Source organism: Capricornis sumatraensis, chromosome 13, assembly GCF_032405125.1.
Source record: "Capricornis sumatraensis isolate serow.1 chromosome 13, serow.2, whole genome shotgun sequence".
Classification (NCBI taxonomy): Eukaryota; Metazoa; Chordata; class Mammalia; order Artiodactyla; family Bovidae; genus Capricornis; species Capricornis sumatraensis.
The window spans coordinates 73,500,832-73,520,474 of record NC_091081.1 but is presented as its reverse complement, the minus strand read 5'-3'; the positions used below and the strand labels follow the sequence as shown (position 1 = coordinate 73,520,474).

Below are 19,643 nucleotides of genomic sequence, written 5' to 3'. Positions count from 1 at the left end.
ACCTTCCTGCTGTCCGGTATGGTCAGGGGCCTTGCAAACGCCTTTCTGGTCCTCTAGTAGCATTCCCACAAGTCAGAAAAGACGGACTGACATGTGGCCTTGTTGACAGAGATGGGCCACACTCAGCCAAAGCTGATCTTAACCTGGCAACATTCAGTTTCATATTTATTCATATCTTAAAGCAAAGTAAAATGTGAACCTAATACTTCCTTCAGCCTCTACTTGTTTTTCATCGTTCTTTTGTATTGCAAACTTGTGAAGGATGAACTCTTTCTGCATTTATTATAACTTTTTAAATGTGGTCACGGAGAAGCTGACTGCCAGGAAAACCACACCCATTGGGAAAGAAACAAGATCATATCCAGCCCAGAGACCTCCAGAAAGGACTCCAACACTAAATTTACCACAAGTATGAGGCTTTCTTTCACAAATCTGGGTGAAAAAGGCTGTTGAGAAGGCAGTCACTCAGGGGTTGCTAAGTTAATAGTGGGATCTAAGTTACATGCAGGCGATGGTGGAGGGTTAAGGAAATATTCTATCTTTTTCCCTTGATTTTTTTTGCCATTAGACATTGAGATTTCTGCTGCTTATATTCTGCCTGAAATGAAATCTCCAAAAGTCTGGATCTTTTAAATTATGGCTTAGTAGAAAAAACACAAAAATAAATGAAAGTAGACAATTAACGATCTAATTTTACTTCAATTATTTGGTACCCATAAGAAACTGATTCTTATCACCATTATATTTAACTGTACTCTAGAGACACTAACAAAAACAATTGGATAAGATTTATAAAAATTGAGAAAAAGAAAGAAAACATGATCATTGTTAGCTGGGGATATAATGTTAGCTGGTAAACTGGAAAGAATTTCCTAAAAATCTATCTACCAACAGTAAGAGAACTCAGCAAGTTGGTGGAGTTTAAAATAAAAATAGACTTTAATTAACAGTAATGATAATATGCAAAAGTAGCAACAACAACAAAAAAAGATAAAATACCAAGAAATAAACTTAAGAACTGTGCAAGATCTAAATGAAGAGAACTTTAAAGCACTCTCAAGGGATATAACACTCCCTCTCAACGGATTTAACAGATGTTTGAACAAACGGAAAAGGCAAAATATATTCTCACATAATAAGACTCAACATAAAGATGTGAATTCCCCCTATGTTAGTCTAAAACTTAATGTAAACCCGATAAACGATGGTAAGGTTTTCTGAGGATATATGTGGGGAGAAGGGAGCTGAACAAGCTGATTTTAAAGTTTGTATAGACAAATCAACAAAGACAAAAGAGCTAGGACATCTGCGGAAAAGGTTAATGAGAAGCAATTAGACGTTATCAAATAGTAAAATATTTATCATATAATAGTTATTGTATATAACATTAATTATATTAGTCATATTATTGTGTATTATATAATAAGATGTATATTATATAATTACATGCTAGTTTACACACAAGCGCGTGTACACACATACAGTATGAAATTGTGTGTTACTATACTTAAAGACAGAGACCAATGGAACAAAATAAAAAGTCAAAATATTGATCTCTCCTAAAATAAAAATGTATTATATATAGTAAACGTGTCACTTTAGGCTAGTGTGAAAAAATGAATTATTATATAAATGTCATTGAGAGAATCTGTTAACCATCTGGGGAAAAAGAGATCTTGAACTGATATGTTACAGTTGATAGCAGGATAAATTTGGGATGGGCCAAAGATTTTAAATTAAACAATAAGAATTACAACTGAAACCCTGGAAGACACCATGGAGAATTCTTTTAATAGCTTCAAAGAGAAGAAGATCTTTCTAAGTTTAACACACAACTTGGAAGCAGCATTTCACATCGTGTCATTTAATTCCTGGCTCAAGAAGCTTGGTGAGTCCTGCCTTCTATGATGACTTCTCAAGTCCTTTCTGCAGCTTTCAAAACTTTGAATAATTTGACCCTATCCTTCCAATCTTATTGGTTTCCTAAATGAAACAAATGGTAATAAAACCATGCTTCTCACGTCCTGTTTCCAAAACTGGCTCATTCTCACTTCCATTTTTCCTGTGCTATTCATTGGTTAACCTATCCTTTGTCTCTTGGTTTGTGATGCTTTTTTTCATTGAAGTCTTTTTATTGAGATAGTTGTAGATCTACAAGTAGTCATGATGCTTTTCGACTAAATAATTATGATAATACAGCAATGTCAATGGCTAACATTATGCCTAGGGAGAAGAAAGACACAAAAGAGTTTTAAGCCAGGGAAGTCTGATATCAGATGTGCACAGTAGACACTGTGACAGTGGGTTGGCAGGTGACCGGGAGCCAGGCTGCCCAGCTATGAGGCTACTGTAGATATTTGGGAGGAACATGAGAAGGACTTTGTTAATGATGGGGAATGATCTGAGCGAAGTCGAGGGAAGAACTGACAGTCTTAGCAGACTTTGACTCTGCTTAGCAAACTTAGACTCTGCTAAGACTTAGACTCTGTCCTCCACTGTCTCCTGGAATTTGCTGGGATCCCTGTCTGAATTCTAACAACCTTCACCCAAACCCTTGTCTCAGGCTCTGCTTTCAGGAGGATTCCAGGTTAAGCTGGTGGCTAATTGCATGTGGGTTGAGGGGTTTGGGGAGAGAAAGCAGGCAGGGACGACTCCTGAGTTTCTTGAACTCAGAGGGGTATCATTCACTAATAAGAGAATAATAAGAGGAGATGGGTTTCTTTGCATGTGGTGGAGGCAGAAAGCAGGGGTGGATGTTCACCTTGCCATGGCTATTCCTATCACAGGGCCTGATGCCTTGTAGGTGTTCAGTATATATTTAAGTTGCACATGCAAGTGGAGAGGAGAGATAAACACTGATGCTCTGCCCACATCTGGATCTGTTATTTAGTGTATACTGAAAGTTGGGCTGGATGTCTGCCAGGTTGCTGTGAAGGGTGCTGAGATTAAAAGAGGAGATCATGTTATACCATCTACGAAAATTACATCTTAGTTAAACATGTAAGATATACACAAATGTGAAACAATTTGAAGGCTTTAGAAGCAATACATATTAGCAAGTAAAATGTACTATTTATATTAGCAAGTAAAAAATAAATATAATTCACACCGAGTAATAATTTCCTGGAGAAATAAAGATTAGCAGTAATCAGGGTTGACTGAGGCTAATCTTATGTTTTGTTTTGGCATTTTTTTTGGCCACGCCAGGTGGCTTGAGGGATCTCAGTTCCCCAACCAGGGTCTGAACCTGCATCACGGTAGTGAAAGTCCAGACATCCTAACCAGGAGGCCACCAGGGAACTCCCTATTATTTTTGTTTAGATCGCTTTTCTTAATCTCACAGGTTTCTACTTATTAGTAGTGGGTCATATATGGAATGCCATAACCATAGTGAGATTTCATTGTCAACAAAGTTTCCACCACCTCTTATTGAACTTGATAATTTCTTTTATACATCTGCTGGTTTTCTTAACAAGTCTCATCCAAGAAGTTAGTTTATTTTAAAAACTAGCAGTGAGTGTTTAAAACTCTGCAGAGTGGTGAAGGGGCAGTGGTAACATTTAAAAGTCATACTGATATAACCTTCCTCTTCAGTGCAAAAAAAAAAAAAATGAGTATAGAAACATCTAGCTGAATGTTGATACAATTCCATTGTATTTTTTCCTTGTAATATGAAACACGGAGTTGGAGCCACTTTTTTAAAAGCTTTGTCTTGAAATCAAGCAGGATTTGGTTAAAATTCTTTCATTAATTCAGGAATATCTGCATGGATTTAGGGTCAGAGAAAAAGTGGTCTGTGCCTAGAGGTTGCATGACATTATAGCCAGTGGATCCCCCACCTGGCTCATTCATTCCTGGCTGTCATCCTAGATAATGGAAATGTCATGTGGGATAAAATCAAACTTCCTATTATACTCCTGACAAACCAGACATACTGATGTCATTTCTACCTTGCCTGAGACACTGATTAGTCAATCATAAAAGGGAACTAAAGTGGATTGTTAAGTGTGCTCTGCAAAACTTATTAAGCCAAGACTATCACAATTTCCAGGCTTGACTATTTATTCTATAACTTTTTCAGGCTTCTCAGTGTTTTAATATTATGAGGTGAGCTGACCTCTCAGTTGGATTTCAGGACATCGGGCATCTATAGTACCATTTCTACTGAAGATGGCCCAGAAGCTCCAAGGCACTTAGCATGCTTTTGTCTTCCCTTCCCTCAGCACCCACTGAGTTGTTTCTTTTTAAGACTATGCTGGTCCTGACTTTACACCGAGTCCCTCGCTTTGGGAGGAGTCTCGCTTTGGGAGGAGTCTTCCGACACGGTGCCATATAGTCTGCCATTCCCTCTGCTTAGCTTCTATCCTCCTTGCAATCGCAAGTATTTCGCCTTGTCCTTCAATTTCCAGCCATTAGAGGGCAAGGCTGCTGCAGCTAACAGATTTGAAGACATGTTTTGAGAGAGCCTGAGTGAAGCAAGCGTTTCTCCAATTACGCACTATCTAATTCAATTTACATTTTTTAGAAAAACTGCCAGCTATTTCATGTTAATATTGACATTTTCATAAGTACTTGCAATTAGAATTCAAGCTGAGATTCCAATAAATCTCTTAGATGTTTTGCACTTACTTCTCCTGTCTGTCTTCAGATTTTGCAAAATATTTTTAAGAACACACTTAGAGGTCATTCTGCCTTTGGGGAATTTATGCTGTGTGTGTAAAACAGTTTGGTAGGAAAAAAAATTACAATTTGGCAAAGCAAATTGAGGACAACTACAAAGGTGTGCCAGGTTCTGAAAAACAAGTATTAGGGTATGAAATTCAAAATTCTAACACTGATAAACTGTCATTAGTTTTTCACTTTATATAAACCTTCACCCCATAACTTCTTTGAGTAGCAAGCTTCCTGGCTGCATTTTAAAGAACAGTATTTTAAAGAACATTTCCCGACTTCATTTAAACTGTAGCCCTATTCACCCACATCCTTAAATTTAACATGTATATGTATTTGTACAAACTGGCCTGCATTTGAAGAGTGACACATATCTCTTTAGAAAAAATGGTAATGGATTCCGAATGACTCCACTGACCAAACAAAAAGATGTTCTCATGTTAAATAAAATATTTTGTTCATCAAAGTACTTATTCTCTGTTTTATTGCCTAAAACATGCTTCCTGAAGTGAGATCTTAAATGTATAGTATAATATACTCTTTGGTTTCTATATAATAAATGTTAATTAGTTCAATTTAAAAGAAAGCCTGACTTCAGACCCATACAGAGTATACATAAATACAACATACCTAACACTATGCCATCAAAATCCTTTAGTGTCGTATATTTGCACATACCAATTAAAAGTCCAACAAATAAAAACATTCCTGAGGGGAAGGTAAATAGAGCTTTTTCTAAATATGTAACGGATACAGAAAGTAAGCTTCTAGAAAATATTCAGGAGGTGCATCTGTCAGTAAAACTAACTTCTGCTAATACAGCCAAGAATGGATGTGCAGTTATTTCTCAGTAATTATTTTTTAGCCTTAGCTACATGTGGCATCACTTCCGGGGTTTTTAAAAAATCCCAGAGCCCAGCCTGCACCCTTGACCGATTAAACCAGAATCTTTGGGTGTGACACCCAGGCAACAGGAGTTTTAAAAGCCTCCCAGATGATTCCAGAGAGCGGTCAGGCTGAGAGCCACCACCTTCATAAATCTAAGCCACCCGTCCCAGCAAGGGTGCAGGCCTGAGCCCCCAGTGAGGGGGCAGCTGCAGCTGGTGGCTGACTCAGTGAGGGGCGGGGGTCTGGAGCAGATGAGCTCAGCTGACAGGTGGCCAGCGGGATGCACCTGGCTGTGCTCTGGTAGCTTGGGTTTGGTGCTCCTGATGGGAGCTTCCATTGAGCAAGCAGGTCAGGCAAACTTGATTTGGCAGCCTCCTCGGGGACATCTGGTGAATCGCTTCTCAGTCCCAAACCCTAAACTCGAAACCCGCTGCTCCAGCCAAGCTGGGCGGCTGACCACAGCGCAAGCCTCAGGTTCTCGGGCTTTGGCACAAACGCTCTGCTCCTGCAGTCCTCCTGACCCTCACCCCTGCCTGAATCTGAATCTGTCCCCAGATCTTAGCTCCCACCTTGTCTAGGAAGCTTCCCCCAGTGAGCCCAGCTCACTGATTTCTTTCCTCTCCTCAATTCTCAGGCTGAAGTGTCTGCAGCATTCTTTTGCTAATTAATCATGCCCCAGCCAATGACAGTTCCTCAAGTTTGGGTTTTCTGTTGCCAACCAGGCAGTCAGCAAATGGAAGGACAGTGAAGTGCTCCCCATGGTAAATGCTCCCCATCACCATCCCTGCCCCTACCCTAGAGCCGCTCCTTAGGCATGGTTCTCACTCTGTAAATACTTGCTCCTTGATTGTTTATCTCCCGCTTGATCACTGCAGCAACCTCAGATTAACTGGAGCCCTTCTGTACACTGTATATTGAAGTTAAAGTCATTTTTTTCCCAAAATGTAAATCTTGGGATCCCATGTAAACATGCTTCCCCACCCTCAAGGCCTGCTTTAAATCCTTCAGAGTCTCCCCAGTCCTCGTGAACAGGCCCTGGGAAGTTCTGTGGGGTCCAACCTCTGCCTGCCCACACTGCAGGATTCAGCTCTTCCCTTTGTCCCTCAGTTCACCCTGCTCTAGCCTCCCTGGTTCTTCCCCTTTGCTCACTTTGTTCCCTTCTGCCGCAGGACCTTTGCATGTGCTGTTCCCGATGTCCAGATTGTTCCTCCTTCTTCTCTTTCCCTTCACATCTTAGTTCAACCACCACTCCTCTGGCCTCTAGACTTGCCAACTATGCCCAGACAGTGGCCCGTTTCTCTGTGTTGTCAAATGTGAGCCAGTTACATTTCACATGAATTTGTGTGGTTTGGGAGTTAACACCTGCCTCCCTTGTAGGACTCTGAGCTCTATGAGGACAGACATGGGGTCTATTTTTGCTCAGCATTTTATTTCCAGTTCTGATTATTATTCTCGTCACACAGAAAGCACTAAATCATTAATAAATGAATGAATGATGAATGAGTGGATGGATGGATGGATGAGTCACTAGTAGAAATAAAAATAAAATGTATAACTGGCCCCTTGGTTCTGCAGACCAGAGACAGAGAAGCCCTAGCTTCGCGTCACTATGGCAGCCCTAGCTTGGTGTCACTGCACAGTCACCAGTGACCGGGACAAGCCAAGTTTCAAAATGCCTGTCATGCTCACAACCCCTCCACAGTTCCCTCAGTCCCCACAGTCACAGTGACACTGTGGTGGGCAGAATAATAGACCCTAAAGATGTCTACACCTTAATCCCTGGGACCTGTGAATATGGCACCATATACATACAGCAAAAAATGGTTCTGCAGATGTGATTATGGTTACAGTCCTTGAGATGGGGAGATGATTCTAGACTGTCTGGATGAGCCCAGTGGATTCACAAAAATCCTTAAAAGTGGAGAACCCTTCTCAGCTGGGTTAGAGAACTGAGATAGGAAAAGAAGGGGGAGAAATGTGAACCAACATTTCTGATCTTCCAGTTCTGTTGGTCAGAAGTCTGAACACAGGTCCCACTGGGCTAACCTCAAGGTGTTGGCAAAGCTGATTCCTTTTCGGAGGCTTGAGAGGAAGACTCATTTCCTTGTTCATATGGGTGGTTGAGAGACGCCATGTCCTCTGGGTATAGACTGAGACCCCATTGTCTTGCTGCTGGTCAGATATGTGCTATTCTCATTCTCTAAAGGCATCTTTGCTCTTCAAACTGTGGTCCTCTTCTTCCATCTTCCAAGAAACCGGTGGTGGGTTGAGTCTCAGGGATACTCCAGGTATTGCTAAACCAACAGAGCTCGTCTTTGGTTCTCTAAATACTTGCGATCCCTGCTTTCAACACACCTCTGGAGGAACGGATATCAGAGACATCTCTCTCCGGAGTAGCACCTTCGTCCTCTGTGTGGCTCAGTGTGTCAGAGCCTGTGGCCCTGTACACCTCTCCTCCCCACCCTCCGGGGTAAGAACGCACCGCTTTGGGGACTTTACAAGCACTTGCCTACACCAGCTTAGATTTCCAAGTAAATAAACGTGGGACAAATGGGTGCCAGCAGGCTGGGATCAAAACATGTCTCCAGCTGTTGGGAACACAGAGAAGCAGTTTCCTTAGAAACAGATTCCCAGGAGAAGGGGTCTAGTGGGGCCATTTGAGAGGTTCAGCAGAAGCGGACCTGATGGTTCAGGACACGGCCCAGGGTACCCTGAGCCACAGGAGAACAGCAGCAGCCGCTGGCTCCCCAAAAGAGATAAACATCCCCGTTCGCCCTGATTTATAGGAAATGAGTGGTCTCCGGAAGCCACTGACAGAGCCAGGGGTGTGAAAGCATTAATTCCAAAATGTGTTTCGGAAAGTTTTAGCTCTCAGGACACTTCTGTGTAGAATGTTCAGTTTATTTTCTTGAGAAGCCTGTGAAACAGACAAGGTAATATGGTCCCATTGTACAGAAGAGAAGAGTAAGGTTTGTGGAGGCTAAATCCATTGGCTTGTCACCCAGCTGGGGCAGCAGAGAACAGAAGCTAAGTAAACCATGTCCTGGGCCGCTTGCTCAGCCTGCAGTCATAGGCCAAATCCAAACTAGATGGAGACAAACAGCATGACTTTCTTACCTTCGGAGCTTTGGAAAATACATATATTTACTGAACTACGTAAAAAGCAGATGATCCAAATCCCTTATTCATTTTCTTCCTTTAAGAAGAATGATGCTTGAGGGATGAAGGGACAGCGTGAGGTTTCATTCCCAGGACAGCCTCAGCCAGTCAGGACTGAGTGGAAATTTCCAGAATCGAGTATTTCATAGATACACTTCCAAAGCTAAGGGTGCTCAGAGTCCAAAGCTTTCAAGCGGATTAAAACGCATAGCTTTCTGAAAACCTTTGCTGATGCTGGCCCGTGTTCAGGCTTCTCCAGAATCCAACATGATTCACTGAATTCTTTATGAATTAAGAAGCTGTAAATTACACATCTTTTCTTTTAAACATGCATTACTTTCCACGCTTTACAGCCAAGACGAATAAACAGTATCACAGAGGCAGTTCTCTCCCTGGGAAAATGCCTTTCCCTCTTTCTGCTCTACAAATGGCGGATCACCTAGGGAACGGTCATCTGGTGAAGTTGCAGGAATTTGGGTAAAGAGTTCAATTGGACATTTTTGTTATTGTTGTCTGAAAATGCCAAGTGGTATCTCTGCAGAAGTGTTCACCATGAACCTTTCTCAGGCCAGGTTTTAGGCAAACAACAAGCAAAAACAGAAAAAAAATCACACACGTATAACTAACAGAGTGGAAACGGCAGCAGTTTTCAGGGAAATTTGGGGACTGGAGAAGGGAGTGGCTTCTAGGGAACAAGACGCTCTCCCTCGCTTGTAAATCACAACAGTTGCTCTTCATTAGCAGACATTCATTCTCCTTAACTGCATTCTGGGTGCCAGGTATGTCCTTGCCCTGGAAATAAAGCAGCCTGGACTCCGGCTGGACAAAAGTCTTAAGCCCTGGCACGTGTCCACGTGCGCCTGCACTCAGATCCGCCCGCCCCACCTCCCGAGCCTAAAACCAAGAAAGGACGCAGCCACCTCTGCAATGGTGGGCTGAGTGCCTGGCTCCGGACAGAGGGAAACAAGCCCCAGAGAACTGCCTTTTCATAGCATGGCTGCTATACGCTGAATTTTACCCATTCTAGCAATAATTTATTGTAAAATCATTTTCTGATAAATAAGTGAAGATTTTTTGGAGAGAAGTAGAAGCTTTTAGGAAATCTGTTTTCAGAAAATATGGGAAATAGCTCTAAGATGCTTGAGTATTTGAAAAAAAATTGTTATAACAGCTATGTCTTTGTAAAGATGCATCAGATGAAATGATTTTGCTCAAAAACCATGGGACTTGGCCCACTCCTCTTCTTGTTTCACCATCCAGGAAGTAAACCATAAGGTCCAAGTGATCCAACAAGACAGTATGGAGTCAGGAGGCCTGGCTTCTATGCTGGGCTGGACCCCTAACCCATCACTAGACCCAGGCCCCATTCTTGCATCCAAGAGAAGAGAGGCTCCTCATGACTGACCTTCAGGAACCCTACGATCCCTGTTCCTATTTCCAGTTTCTTCCCAACCACCTGGCATCACAGATGATAATATTTCAGCCCCCAGACCCTACCCTCTCTCAGCTGTATGCTAAGCAGCTCTGCAAGGCCCACAGCCAGGAGCAGAACTGCCTTATTTTTGGCAACTGGATAAAGCAAAGGGCTTTGGAGCCCTGGGGTCTGGAATCAAGTGGGGACACCAGTGGACCCGTCTCAGGCCAGCACTGGTGACTCTGTGTGTGAGCAGCGAGAGGCCTTGCTGCTCGGTCCCCAAGGGGTGGTCGCCCTGCCTGCCCACTTGGGCTCGCCTGCCTCCCCTCTCGGGCCCTCACCCCCAGGCAGGGCCTCACTGAGGGGACCCGGTCTCTTCACAGCTGCCCTGCACCCCAGCGAGACACAAACAACACCCTCTTTTGAGTGAAACAACTGACCACCCAGGCTTGCCAAAATGAGGACAGGCTCTGAAAGGGGACAGTTTTATTCCGAGTGTCTAATGGGATCGAGGAGAGGGAATAAAAAGTTTCAGCTATTAAAAAAAAAAAGGCAATACACTGGCTTCTTCCAAATAAACAAACCATCCTTTGAACAAGAGAACAGTCTCCTAACAGGGTCAGACGGGAGCTCGATCTGAAGGAGTCACGTGTCTCTGGGGCCCTCCTTGCTCTTTGCTCCCCGATTCTCCCTCCGCTGTCTGGGGGGAGCTCAGGGCTCTCCTGCTGGGGCCTGGCCAAGGAATGAGCCGAGCTCATCTGACATGGGCCCTTCTCAGGACACAGTGATTTACGTGTGGAATAGGGGCCCCTGTGAATCTCTGAGGGTAGAATTCCAGGCAGGGAATTTCCCCAGAATCTCTCATATCATAAAGGCTCTCCAAAAATGCAAGACTTGTCTCCATTACCAGTTTTCAACATTTTACTGGCTTTAAAAAAAAAAAGCTGAAGCTCCAGTACTTTGGCCACCTGATGTGAAGAGCTGACTCATTGGAAAAGATCCTGATGCTGGGAAACACTGAAGGCAGGGGGAGAAGCGGGCAACAGGGAATGACACGGTCGGATGGCATCATTGACTCAATGGACATGAGTCTGAGCAAACTCCAGGAGATAGTGACCGACAGGGAAGCCTGGTGTGCTGCAGTCCATGGGGTCACAAAGAGTCAGACACAACTTAGCAACTGAACAACAACAACTAATTCAGCCACTCTTTTGAATTCCAGGGACAAAGATGGAACTCTGATCTTATCTTGTTCTCAAAGACCTTGCTGGCTGTTGGGAGGAGAGGACAAATGTGAAGACATTATATCACTCAGAGAAATGATATAGGCAGCCAGCAGTTGGTGGGAGCACTGAAGAATATTGGAACATCCACGTACAGTTGGGTAGGTTGTACACTGCACAACTTTAAGGTCTCTCTCTCTCTCTCTCTCTCTCTCCCACAGACCCTATTTTCAATCAAATCCCCTGGAAAGTTTCCATGTAAAGAGGCTTGTGAGACTTCAGAACAAGAACCAAGGCTTCAGACAGATATAAGACTAGAGCAGGAGGGAGGAGTCTGGACCCCCAGAAAAAAGGGAGAGAATTGCTGAGGGTGTCTGTGGGCTTGTGAGGTGATGCATCCCCTGCTGGGAGGCAGGCTCAGCTTTCTAGAGGAGATTCAGGAGGAAGAACCACTGATTAAGATGTGTACAGTTTGTGACAGGGCTTAATCTCCAAAATATACAAACACTTCATACAACTCAACAACAGAAAAACAAATTGAAAAATGAGCAGAAGACCTAAATAGACATTTCTCCACAGAAAAAGTACAAAAAGCCACTAGGAACATGATAAGATGCATAATGTTAATAATTACTGGGGGTGGTGGTTTAGATGCTAAGTTGAGTCTGGCTCTGTGTGATCCCATGGACTATAGCCCGCCAGGCTCCTCTGTCCATGTGATTTGCCAGGAAAGAACACTGGAGTGGGTTGCCATTTCCTTCTCCAAGAGATCTTCCCAACCCAGGGGTCAAAACCAGGTCTCCTGCATTGCAGGTGGATTCTTTACTGACTGACCCACTAAGGAATCACTAATTATTAGAGAATTGCAAATCAAAACTACAGTGAGGTACCACGTCACATCCGTCAGCATGGCCATCATTAAAAAGTCTACAAATCACAGATGCTGGAGAGGGTGTTGGGGAAAAGGGAACCGTTCTAGTGTTGGTGGGAATGTTGGTTGGTAAGTTAGTGCATCCAGAGTGGAAAACACCATGGAGGTTCCTCAGAAAACTAAAAATAGTATTACCATATGATTCAGCAATCCCACTCCTGAGCATATATCCAGACAAAACTCTAATCCCCTATGTTCATGGCAGCACTCTTCACAACAGCCAAAACATGGATACAACCTGAATGTCCACCAACAGAGAAATGGATAAAGAAGATGTGGTACGTGTAGACAAGAGTACTGCTGCTGCTGCTAAGTGGCTTCAGTCGTGTCCAACTCTGTGCGACGCCATGGACGGCAGCCCACCAGGCTCCTCCGTCCATGGGATTTTCCAGGCAAGAGTACTGGAGTGGGGTGCCATTGCCTTCCTCAGACAAGAGTACTCCTCAGCCATAAAAAGAATGAAATAATGCCATTTGCTGCAACATGGATAGAACTAGAGATGATCAAACTAAGTGAAGTCAGGAAGGGAAAGACAAATACCATATGATAACCACTTATGTGTTATTTAAAATTTGACACAAATGAACCTATCTGTGAAAGAGACACAGACTCACAGACAAACTAGTAGTTGCCAAAAGGGAAGGAGATGGGGGAGGATGGAATGGGAGGTTAGCGGATGTAAGCTATTCTATATACAGAGGATAAACAACAAGGTCCTACTGCATAGTACAGAGAACTATATTCAGTATCCAATGATAAACCACAGGGGAAAAGAGTATCAAAAAAGAATGTATATATATGTGTGCGTAATGAATCACTTTGCTATATAGCAGAAATTAACACAACATTGTAAATCAACTATCCTTCAAAAAAAAAGGTGTGTATGATTGGGGGGTATTTATTTTATTTCTCAATTCAAAGTTATTACAGCAACTCACAGGGCCTTGTATGGTGCGTGGTCTCCAAGACTTACCTCTGCAAGTTCACCTCCTGCCACCTCCTTGCCCGCACCCCTCACTCTATACCAGCCACCCCCTTTTCCCTGCTGGTTTCTGAATGACACGCACAAGTGCCCACGTCAGGCTTTCGCTCTATGTCAGATCCAATGCCTTCCCTGGTCTGCTTATTAACATTGCAGCTGGTCCCCTGCCCGCCACCACCCTCTGCCCACATAACAGATCCCTGGGACTGCCCCTTCACTTTCCCTGATCACTTTTCACCTTCTGGTAGACTATGAATTTACTTATTACCTACATTAATATTTGAAGAGTAAGATTCATAAAACTTGTTTTCAAATCTTTGTTTTTTTTTGGGATCCTCTGCTGTAACTTGGTTCTCACTAGTATCGGATCGAACCAAAACTTTGAACAGAAACTTTGCAAGATATTTTGATTACATGGAATATGCTCTATGTTTTCAAAAAACATAACAGGTGAATCGGGTCCAATACAAACAATAAAGATATTATTCCTCTAGTAAGTGGTTCTATACTCTGAATATGTACTTGTCATTATAAAAAATATGTGCTTGTCATAATAAAAAATACAGAGCCATATTCATAACATATAAAGGAAGAGATAAGAGTTTTTGCCATCATAATGGAAAGAGAAAAAAAGTAAAAGGCACTTTAAAAATATAACATCAGAATACGTCCCTGAAGCATTAGGTAGTTGAATAAATGCTGAATGGCCAGTAAAAAGCCTTTGTTTCTAGTCTTGGCCCATCTATAACTAGCTGTGTAGCACTGGATAAGATACTTCTGTGCATCTCAATTTTCTCAACTCTAACTGTGGATTTTAAGACATGAAAGTGATATTGTTGAAAAATGCTCCATCCTCCAAATGCATACTGTTATTATGCTTTTTAAAATCAAATGAGGAAAGAGAACTTGTGCTGGAACTGTAACTAACACTACTCTTCTTTAGCTGAAGGATGCTTCTGTGCACACAGCAGTGGTGGGCATGGCCTCTGTGTTGCATGCCAGCAGTGGAGGCAGATTTGCACTGAGCCCTTCATACATTCTTCTCTCTCTTCTGGGTCTGAAAGCCCAGGATGGTCTGGGTGAAACCAACAGGCTCCTGCAGACACAGAGGCCAGGGTCTCAGCCTCTTTAACACCAGGCTCTAAGCCCTCAGCAAGCGTTTGTCAATCTAGGTCACAAACTAGTGGGAAACCCATCTTTTATTCTGGAGCTGACAATAAGATGCACTACTTTCACCTGTTACCAACTCCGAGCTGCGGAAGCAATTCTTGGGATCAAAATCAACATCCCTGTGATGTTGAGGGTCCCAAAATTAGGTCCGGAAAAGCCAACAGATTTCACTGAGATGCCTGATTCTGGCGTGCTGTGGTGGAAAGAACCTTGGACTTGGAGTAAGAGGACCTGGAAACAGTCAGTCATGGTTGTGTTCACATTTTTTTGGAATCTTAGGGTCCTCCTCTCAAAGTACCCCTCCCTCATGGGGCTGTCGTGGAAATTGAACGGGATGAGGTGTGAGTAAGCACTCTGTGACCTTTTAAGAGAAATCCCCAAATGCACCAAAACAATAGTGCTGGTCAGGATTCCCTGGGAAAAACTGTTTTTTCTCCAGGACCTGAAATCAACGCTAAAGAAAAACTGAGGAAAACAAGATTAGAAAGTCATCTGAGAAAATGTTTGTTTGGATCTGAATGATCTGGAAAATTAATTTTTCACTGGCAAAAACTTGCTTCCTGAAGCAGTGCCCTCATCACATGGAGCCCAAGGACCAGATGGCCCTGGGGTAGGGGGGCTACATATCTGAGGTGACAGGACTCACCAGGTAGCGCTCCTCCTGCCTCATGCTGGGAGTGCGAATCATGTGATTCTGTTCTCCTCGCCAGTCTCCAAACCGACGGAAAAAATAGTTAGATAAAAACCGGTTGACAGGATCTCTGATGATGTTGATGTAGACAGGCTGGTCTCCTCCAAACCTAAGATGCACACAAACATGGAGCTGGTTACAAACCATCCTTTCTGGAGGAAAATCAAGCCCACGTACACACTGGTTCCCCTCTAGGTAAACACATCATCACCAGAGGACCTTGTCTGCTCAGTCGCTAAGTCGTGTCCAGCTCTTTGCAACCCCATGAACTGCAGCCCACCAGGGTCCTCTGTCCATGGGATTCTCCGGGCAAGAATACTGGAATGGGTTGCCATTTCCTCCTCCAGGGGATCTTCCTGACACAGGGATTGAACCAGCATCTCCTGCACTGGCCAGCGGATTCTTTACCACTGTGCCACCAGTGAACAATCAAACCAGCAGGCAGTGTTTCCTGGTGGAAACGCTTATTATCCTGCAGGATATTCCAGGAACTTACTGAGAGGCTGTGAAGACTGTTCGGGAGTCAGTACTGCGCAAAATGCAGGAATTGTCACCATGAAGGTATAGATACGATCTCGTTTTCTCACAAGGCTAGAGGTCCCCAGGGAGGGGCCACACTGAACTGGGTTTTGTATCTATTAACAGTGTCTGGAACAGACCCATTGACCCTCATGGAATGTTTTGACTGCCTGGTAAATTCTGAACACCTCACTGGAGGATATGATACTTATTCTACATTATAATTAGAACAGTCTCAGGTTAGGGGCTCTGCAGGAAGTGGAGAATAACAGCCAAGATGTATTAAATGCTCCCTGTTCACCTTGCTGTAAATATTTTGTAACCAACTCACTGAAGCCTCATAACACTTCATGTGTGTGTGCTAAGTCACTTCAGTTGTGTCCAGCTCTTTGTGACCTTATGGACTGTAGCCCACCAGGCTCTTCTGTCCATGGGGTTCTCCAGGCAAGCATACTGGAGTGGGTTGTTGTGCCCTCCTCCAAGGGGATCTTCCTGACCTGACCCAGGGATCGAATCTCTTATGTCTCCTGCATTGGCAGGTTGTTTGTTTTTGTTTTTTTTTTTTTTTACCACTAGCGATACCTGGGAAGCCCCCACAAAACCTCAGTGGAGTAGAAATCGTAATTATCCCCATTTATACTGGGGAAACAGAGGCAGGGAGTGCTTAAATTGTGGCTGAGCCAGGATATGAACCCAGGCAGTCTGGCTCCAGAATCTGTACTCTGAACCGTGGAAAGAAGATTCCAGAGCTGAGGCAAGTAACAATGTAAGCAATAACGTGCACACAACAAAAATCAATACAATTGTCCTCAAATGGTGGTAAGGGATTTCAGATAAAAATAAAGCCAGTGTCTAGGTGTTGCATTTTAATTCCTTCCACAAAGGGATTAGACAAATGCACTGAAAGCTGGTCTAAGAGCGAGGCCTTCCCCAGGCAAAAGGATCAGGCTGGCTAAATTTGTCTTAAAAATTCCTCCCCCTTCTCTTTGAACTGCCTGGAAGCAATGACCCTAAAGAGCCTGGGAGACCACTCGGAGCTCTGGGCAGAGGTCTCGCTCTGGGGACCTCCTGAGGGGCCCACAGGCTTCTCTCACCCCATGACCTTCTGATGAGGACACCCAGACATTCTGTCAAGGGTCAGAAAGAGCTCAGAGAAAACAAACTGACGTGACCCTGCTCCCACCTTTCCAGCTAGCAGACTCTTCACCTTTCAAAACGCAGCCCAGAATCACCACCACATCCTTCCCCAGTGAACTCCCATACTCGTGTCGGTCCCTTCCTCCTCTGGCTCCAAGTGCTCTTTCCAGCACTGTGTGTCCGGGTCTGCCTCTCCCATCAGACTTGTGACTCCAGAAGCCAGGAACAACGTCCTTAGACACAGCATGGTACACAGTAGGCGCTCAACCAATGAAGACACGAAAATCAGGGTGGATGTGTCTCAGTTCACGAATTTCAGCCACTATTACAGTGCTCTGGCAGCGCTAGAGGTGAAGAACTCGTCTACCAGTGCAGGAGACATAAGAGATGCTGGTTCAATCCCCGGATCGGGAAGATCCCCCAGACGAGGGCATGACAACCCACTTCTGTATTCTTGCCTAGAGAATCCCACGGACAGAGGAGCCTGGTGGGCTACGGTCCATGGAGTTGCAGAGTCGGACACGACTGAAGAGACTTAGCACACGCACGTCGTAAAGGAAAGTAGATATAATGAGTCACGGATCCTATTTATTTTGTGTATTAATTTACAGAATGCTGTTCTCCTTGTGTGTGTGTGTGTTTGCATTTTCAAAGAAAATCTTAAGAGAGAAGAATCCAGAGTCACGCGAAGGAATGACTCTGATGGTGTGATTTCAGGCACAGGCGTATGAATGCCATTCCAGACACTGGAAAACAGTGCTCAGGAGCAGAGTTAGCCAGGCCAACACAACTCTTGTCAGCTTCCAGACGTACACAAGGTGACATTCACACAGCTGCATGAACAACTAACTAGTTCCAGAAGTCGGCTGTGCCAACCTCGGATAACCACAAGCACCCTGGATGTATCAGTCTCTTCTTAATTAAACTAGGCTTCATATCCATGATAGAGAGCAACCAGAGTAGTAGGGTTAGGGATTAGAAAGACCAAGCATGCAGATGGTGAATGCAATTCAACCCTCAAACTGCAACGTGCTTTTAAAAACCTCAACTGTACTTCCTTGGTCTTGTAAAGAATGACTATATTAATTAGCATAAAAGCTGGGTCCTAAGATTCCATGCAGGGAGGCCCACTAAAGGGTTCACGGGTTCACAAAGAGTCAGACAGACTGAAGTGACTTAGCACGCAGGCACGTCCTCCTACTACAGTGGTTTTATGACTGCAAACAGCTTTTGAAAGTATATATATATATATATTTTAGTTGTGGTAAAATACACAGGCAAAACTTACCTTCTCCACTACTTGTAAGGGTGCACTTCAGTGGCATTAAGTACATTTACACTGTAGAGCAACCATCCCCAGAACGCATCACCCACCTCCAGAGCTTTCTCATCAGCCCAAACTGAAATTCTGTGCCCATTAAATAATAAATCCCGTCTCCCTGCTTCCTCCTCACCCCTGGCAAGTTCCATTTTACTGAAAGTATATCTTCTTTTTCATCTGTGACCTAAAAGTAGCGGTTAGTCCTTGGGACTTCCCTGGTTGTCCAGTGGTTAAGAATCACCTTCCAATGCAGGGGGTGTGGGTTCAATCCCTGCTCAGGGAACTAAGATCCCATGTGCCACAGGGTAACTAGGCTTAAGCTCTGTAACTAGCGAAAGCCCATGTGCTGAAGATTCAGCACAGCCAAAAAAAAAAAAAAAAGTAGAGGTTATTTCTGGGCTGTTAACTTCATCAAAAAATGAAGAGTATCTGAGGCTAGTGGCCCAGGCTTTGATCCCTGTCGGTGAGTGACTAAGGAGACTCTTTGAAGTGAGAGAAAGGCCATCATGGAAAATGTTGTAGCTGTTTGGGGGGCAGGGTGAGGGGCTGCCTGCGGGAGGAGGAGGGGGAGGTGGTTAGTTAATGGCCCTTTGCGGGAACAAGTGGAAGGGTCTCCCTCCATCCTCACAGCCTCATTCAGTGGACACTGTGGTCCTTGGCCCCCATGACAGAACCTGCCATCATGCCATGCAAGCAGGGGCTGAGCCACTCAGCACTCCCTGAGTGTCCTGACGTAAGAGGGGCGGGAGCTTCCGGCAAGTCGTCGGGGGTGGAGACAAGTGGGTGGGGGTGGGGCACCTGACGTCAGCTTCCTGCTGGGAAAGGAAAGCCGACCTGAGAGGCCGGAAGCAAGGCGATGAGGAGGAGGAAGGCCCTTCGAGTGGGGCCGTGAGGTGAGCTCAGGGCAAGTCCAGATTATACGAGTCCTTGATGGGCCCACAGAGAGTCCACTCACTGTGGAGGGAGAAGAGAAAAGGGGGACAGCGCCATTTTCATAAGATGAGCCCGGCCTTGTCTACACAGGATAAACTCACAGAACACTCTCATTCTGAAAAGCGAACTTTCAGGCTATGTTTAGGTGGGTAAAGACAGCATTCAGTAAATGCTGACATGGCTTCTGTCTGATGCCCTCTTCAAAGCTGGAGGCATCTGTCACTATTACAAAAGATTTGCAGGACACAATTAAAAGGGATGACTTTGCTAATGAGGATGAAAACAGAGTCAACATTTAGAAATAAAATGTGGAGACCCATTTGAATTATGGAATGAGCAAGATCAGATTTGTTTTGTTAAATGATGCCATGAGGGAGCAGACCTTGTTCACACTGGTAACCAGGACCTCCCTTGAAGGGAAGAACATGTCCAAAATTCACATGGTGTCCTTGGACGCACCCTGCCTGCTTCTCTAGTGATCGGTTGATTTTTAAATGTTTTGCTTTCTCAAGTTAGTGCTGGCATTGGAGCCACCATCAGAGACAAACGAGGAAAGAAAAATGGATGCAAAGAAGGGTGAGGGGGTCATGGGTGAGAAAGGAAG

At 44.2% G+C, this 19,643-nt stretch overlaps 1 protein-coding gene across 2 annotated transcripts in view; it reads right to left on the bottom strand.

The window, feature by feature from the left end:
• Window positions 1-19,643, bottom strand: part of UST (uronyl 2-sulfotransferase) — a 313,075-nt gene that overhangs the window by 78,518 nt on the left and 214,914 nt on the right. For both annotated transcript variants that reach the window (XM_068985017.1, XM_068985016.1), the window contains exon 5: window positions 15,085-15,238. In XM_068985017.1, coding sequence (XP_068841118.1) covers window positions 15,085-15,238 — 154 coding nt within the window. The remainder of the gene's footprint in view (window positions 1-15,084; window positions 15,239-19,643) is intronic.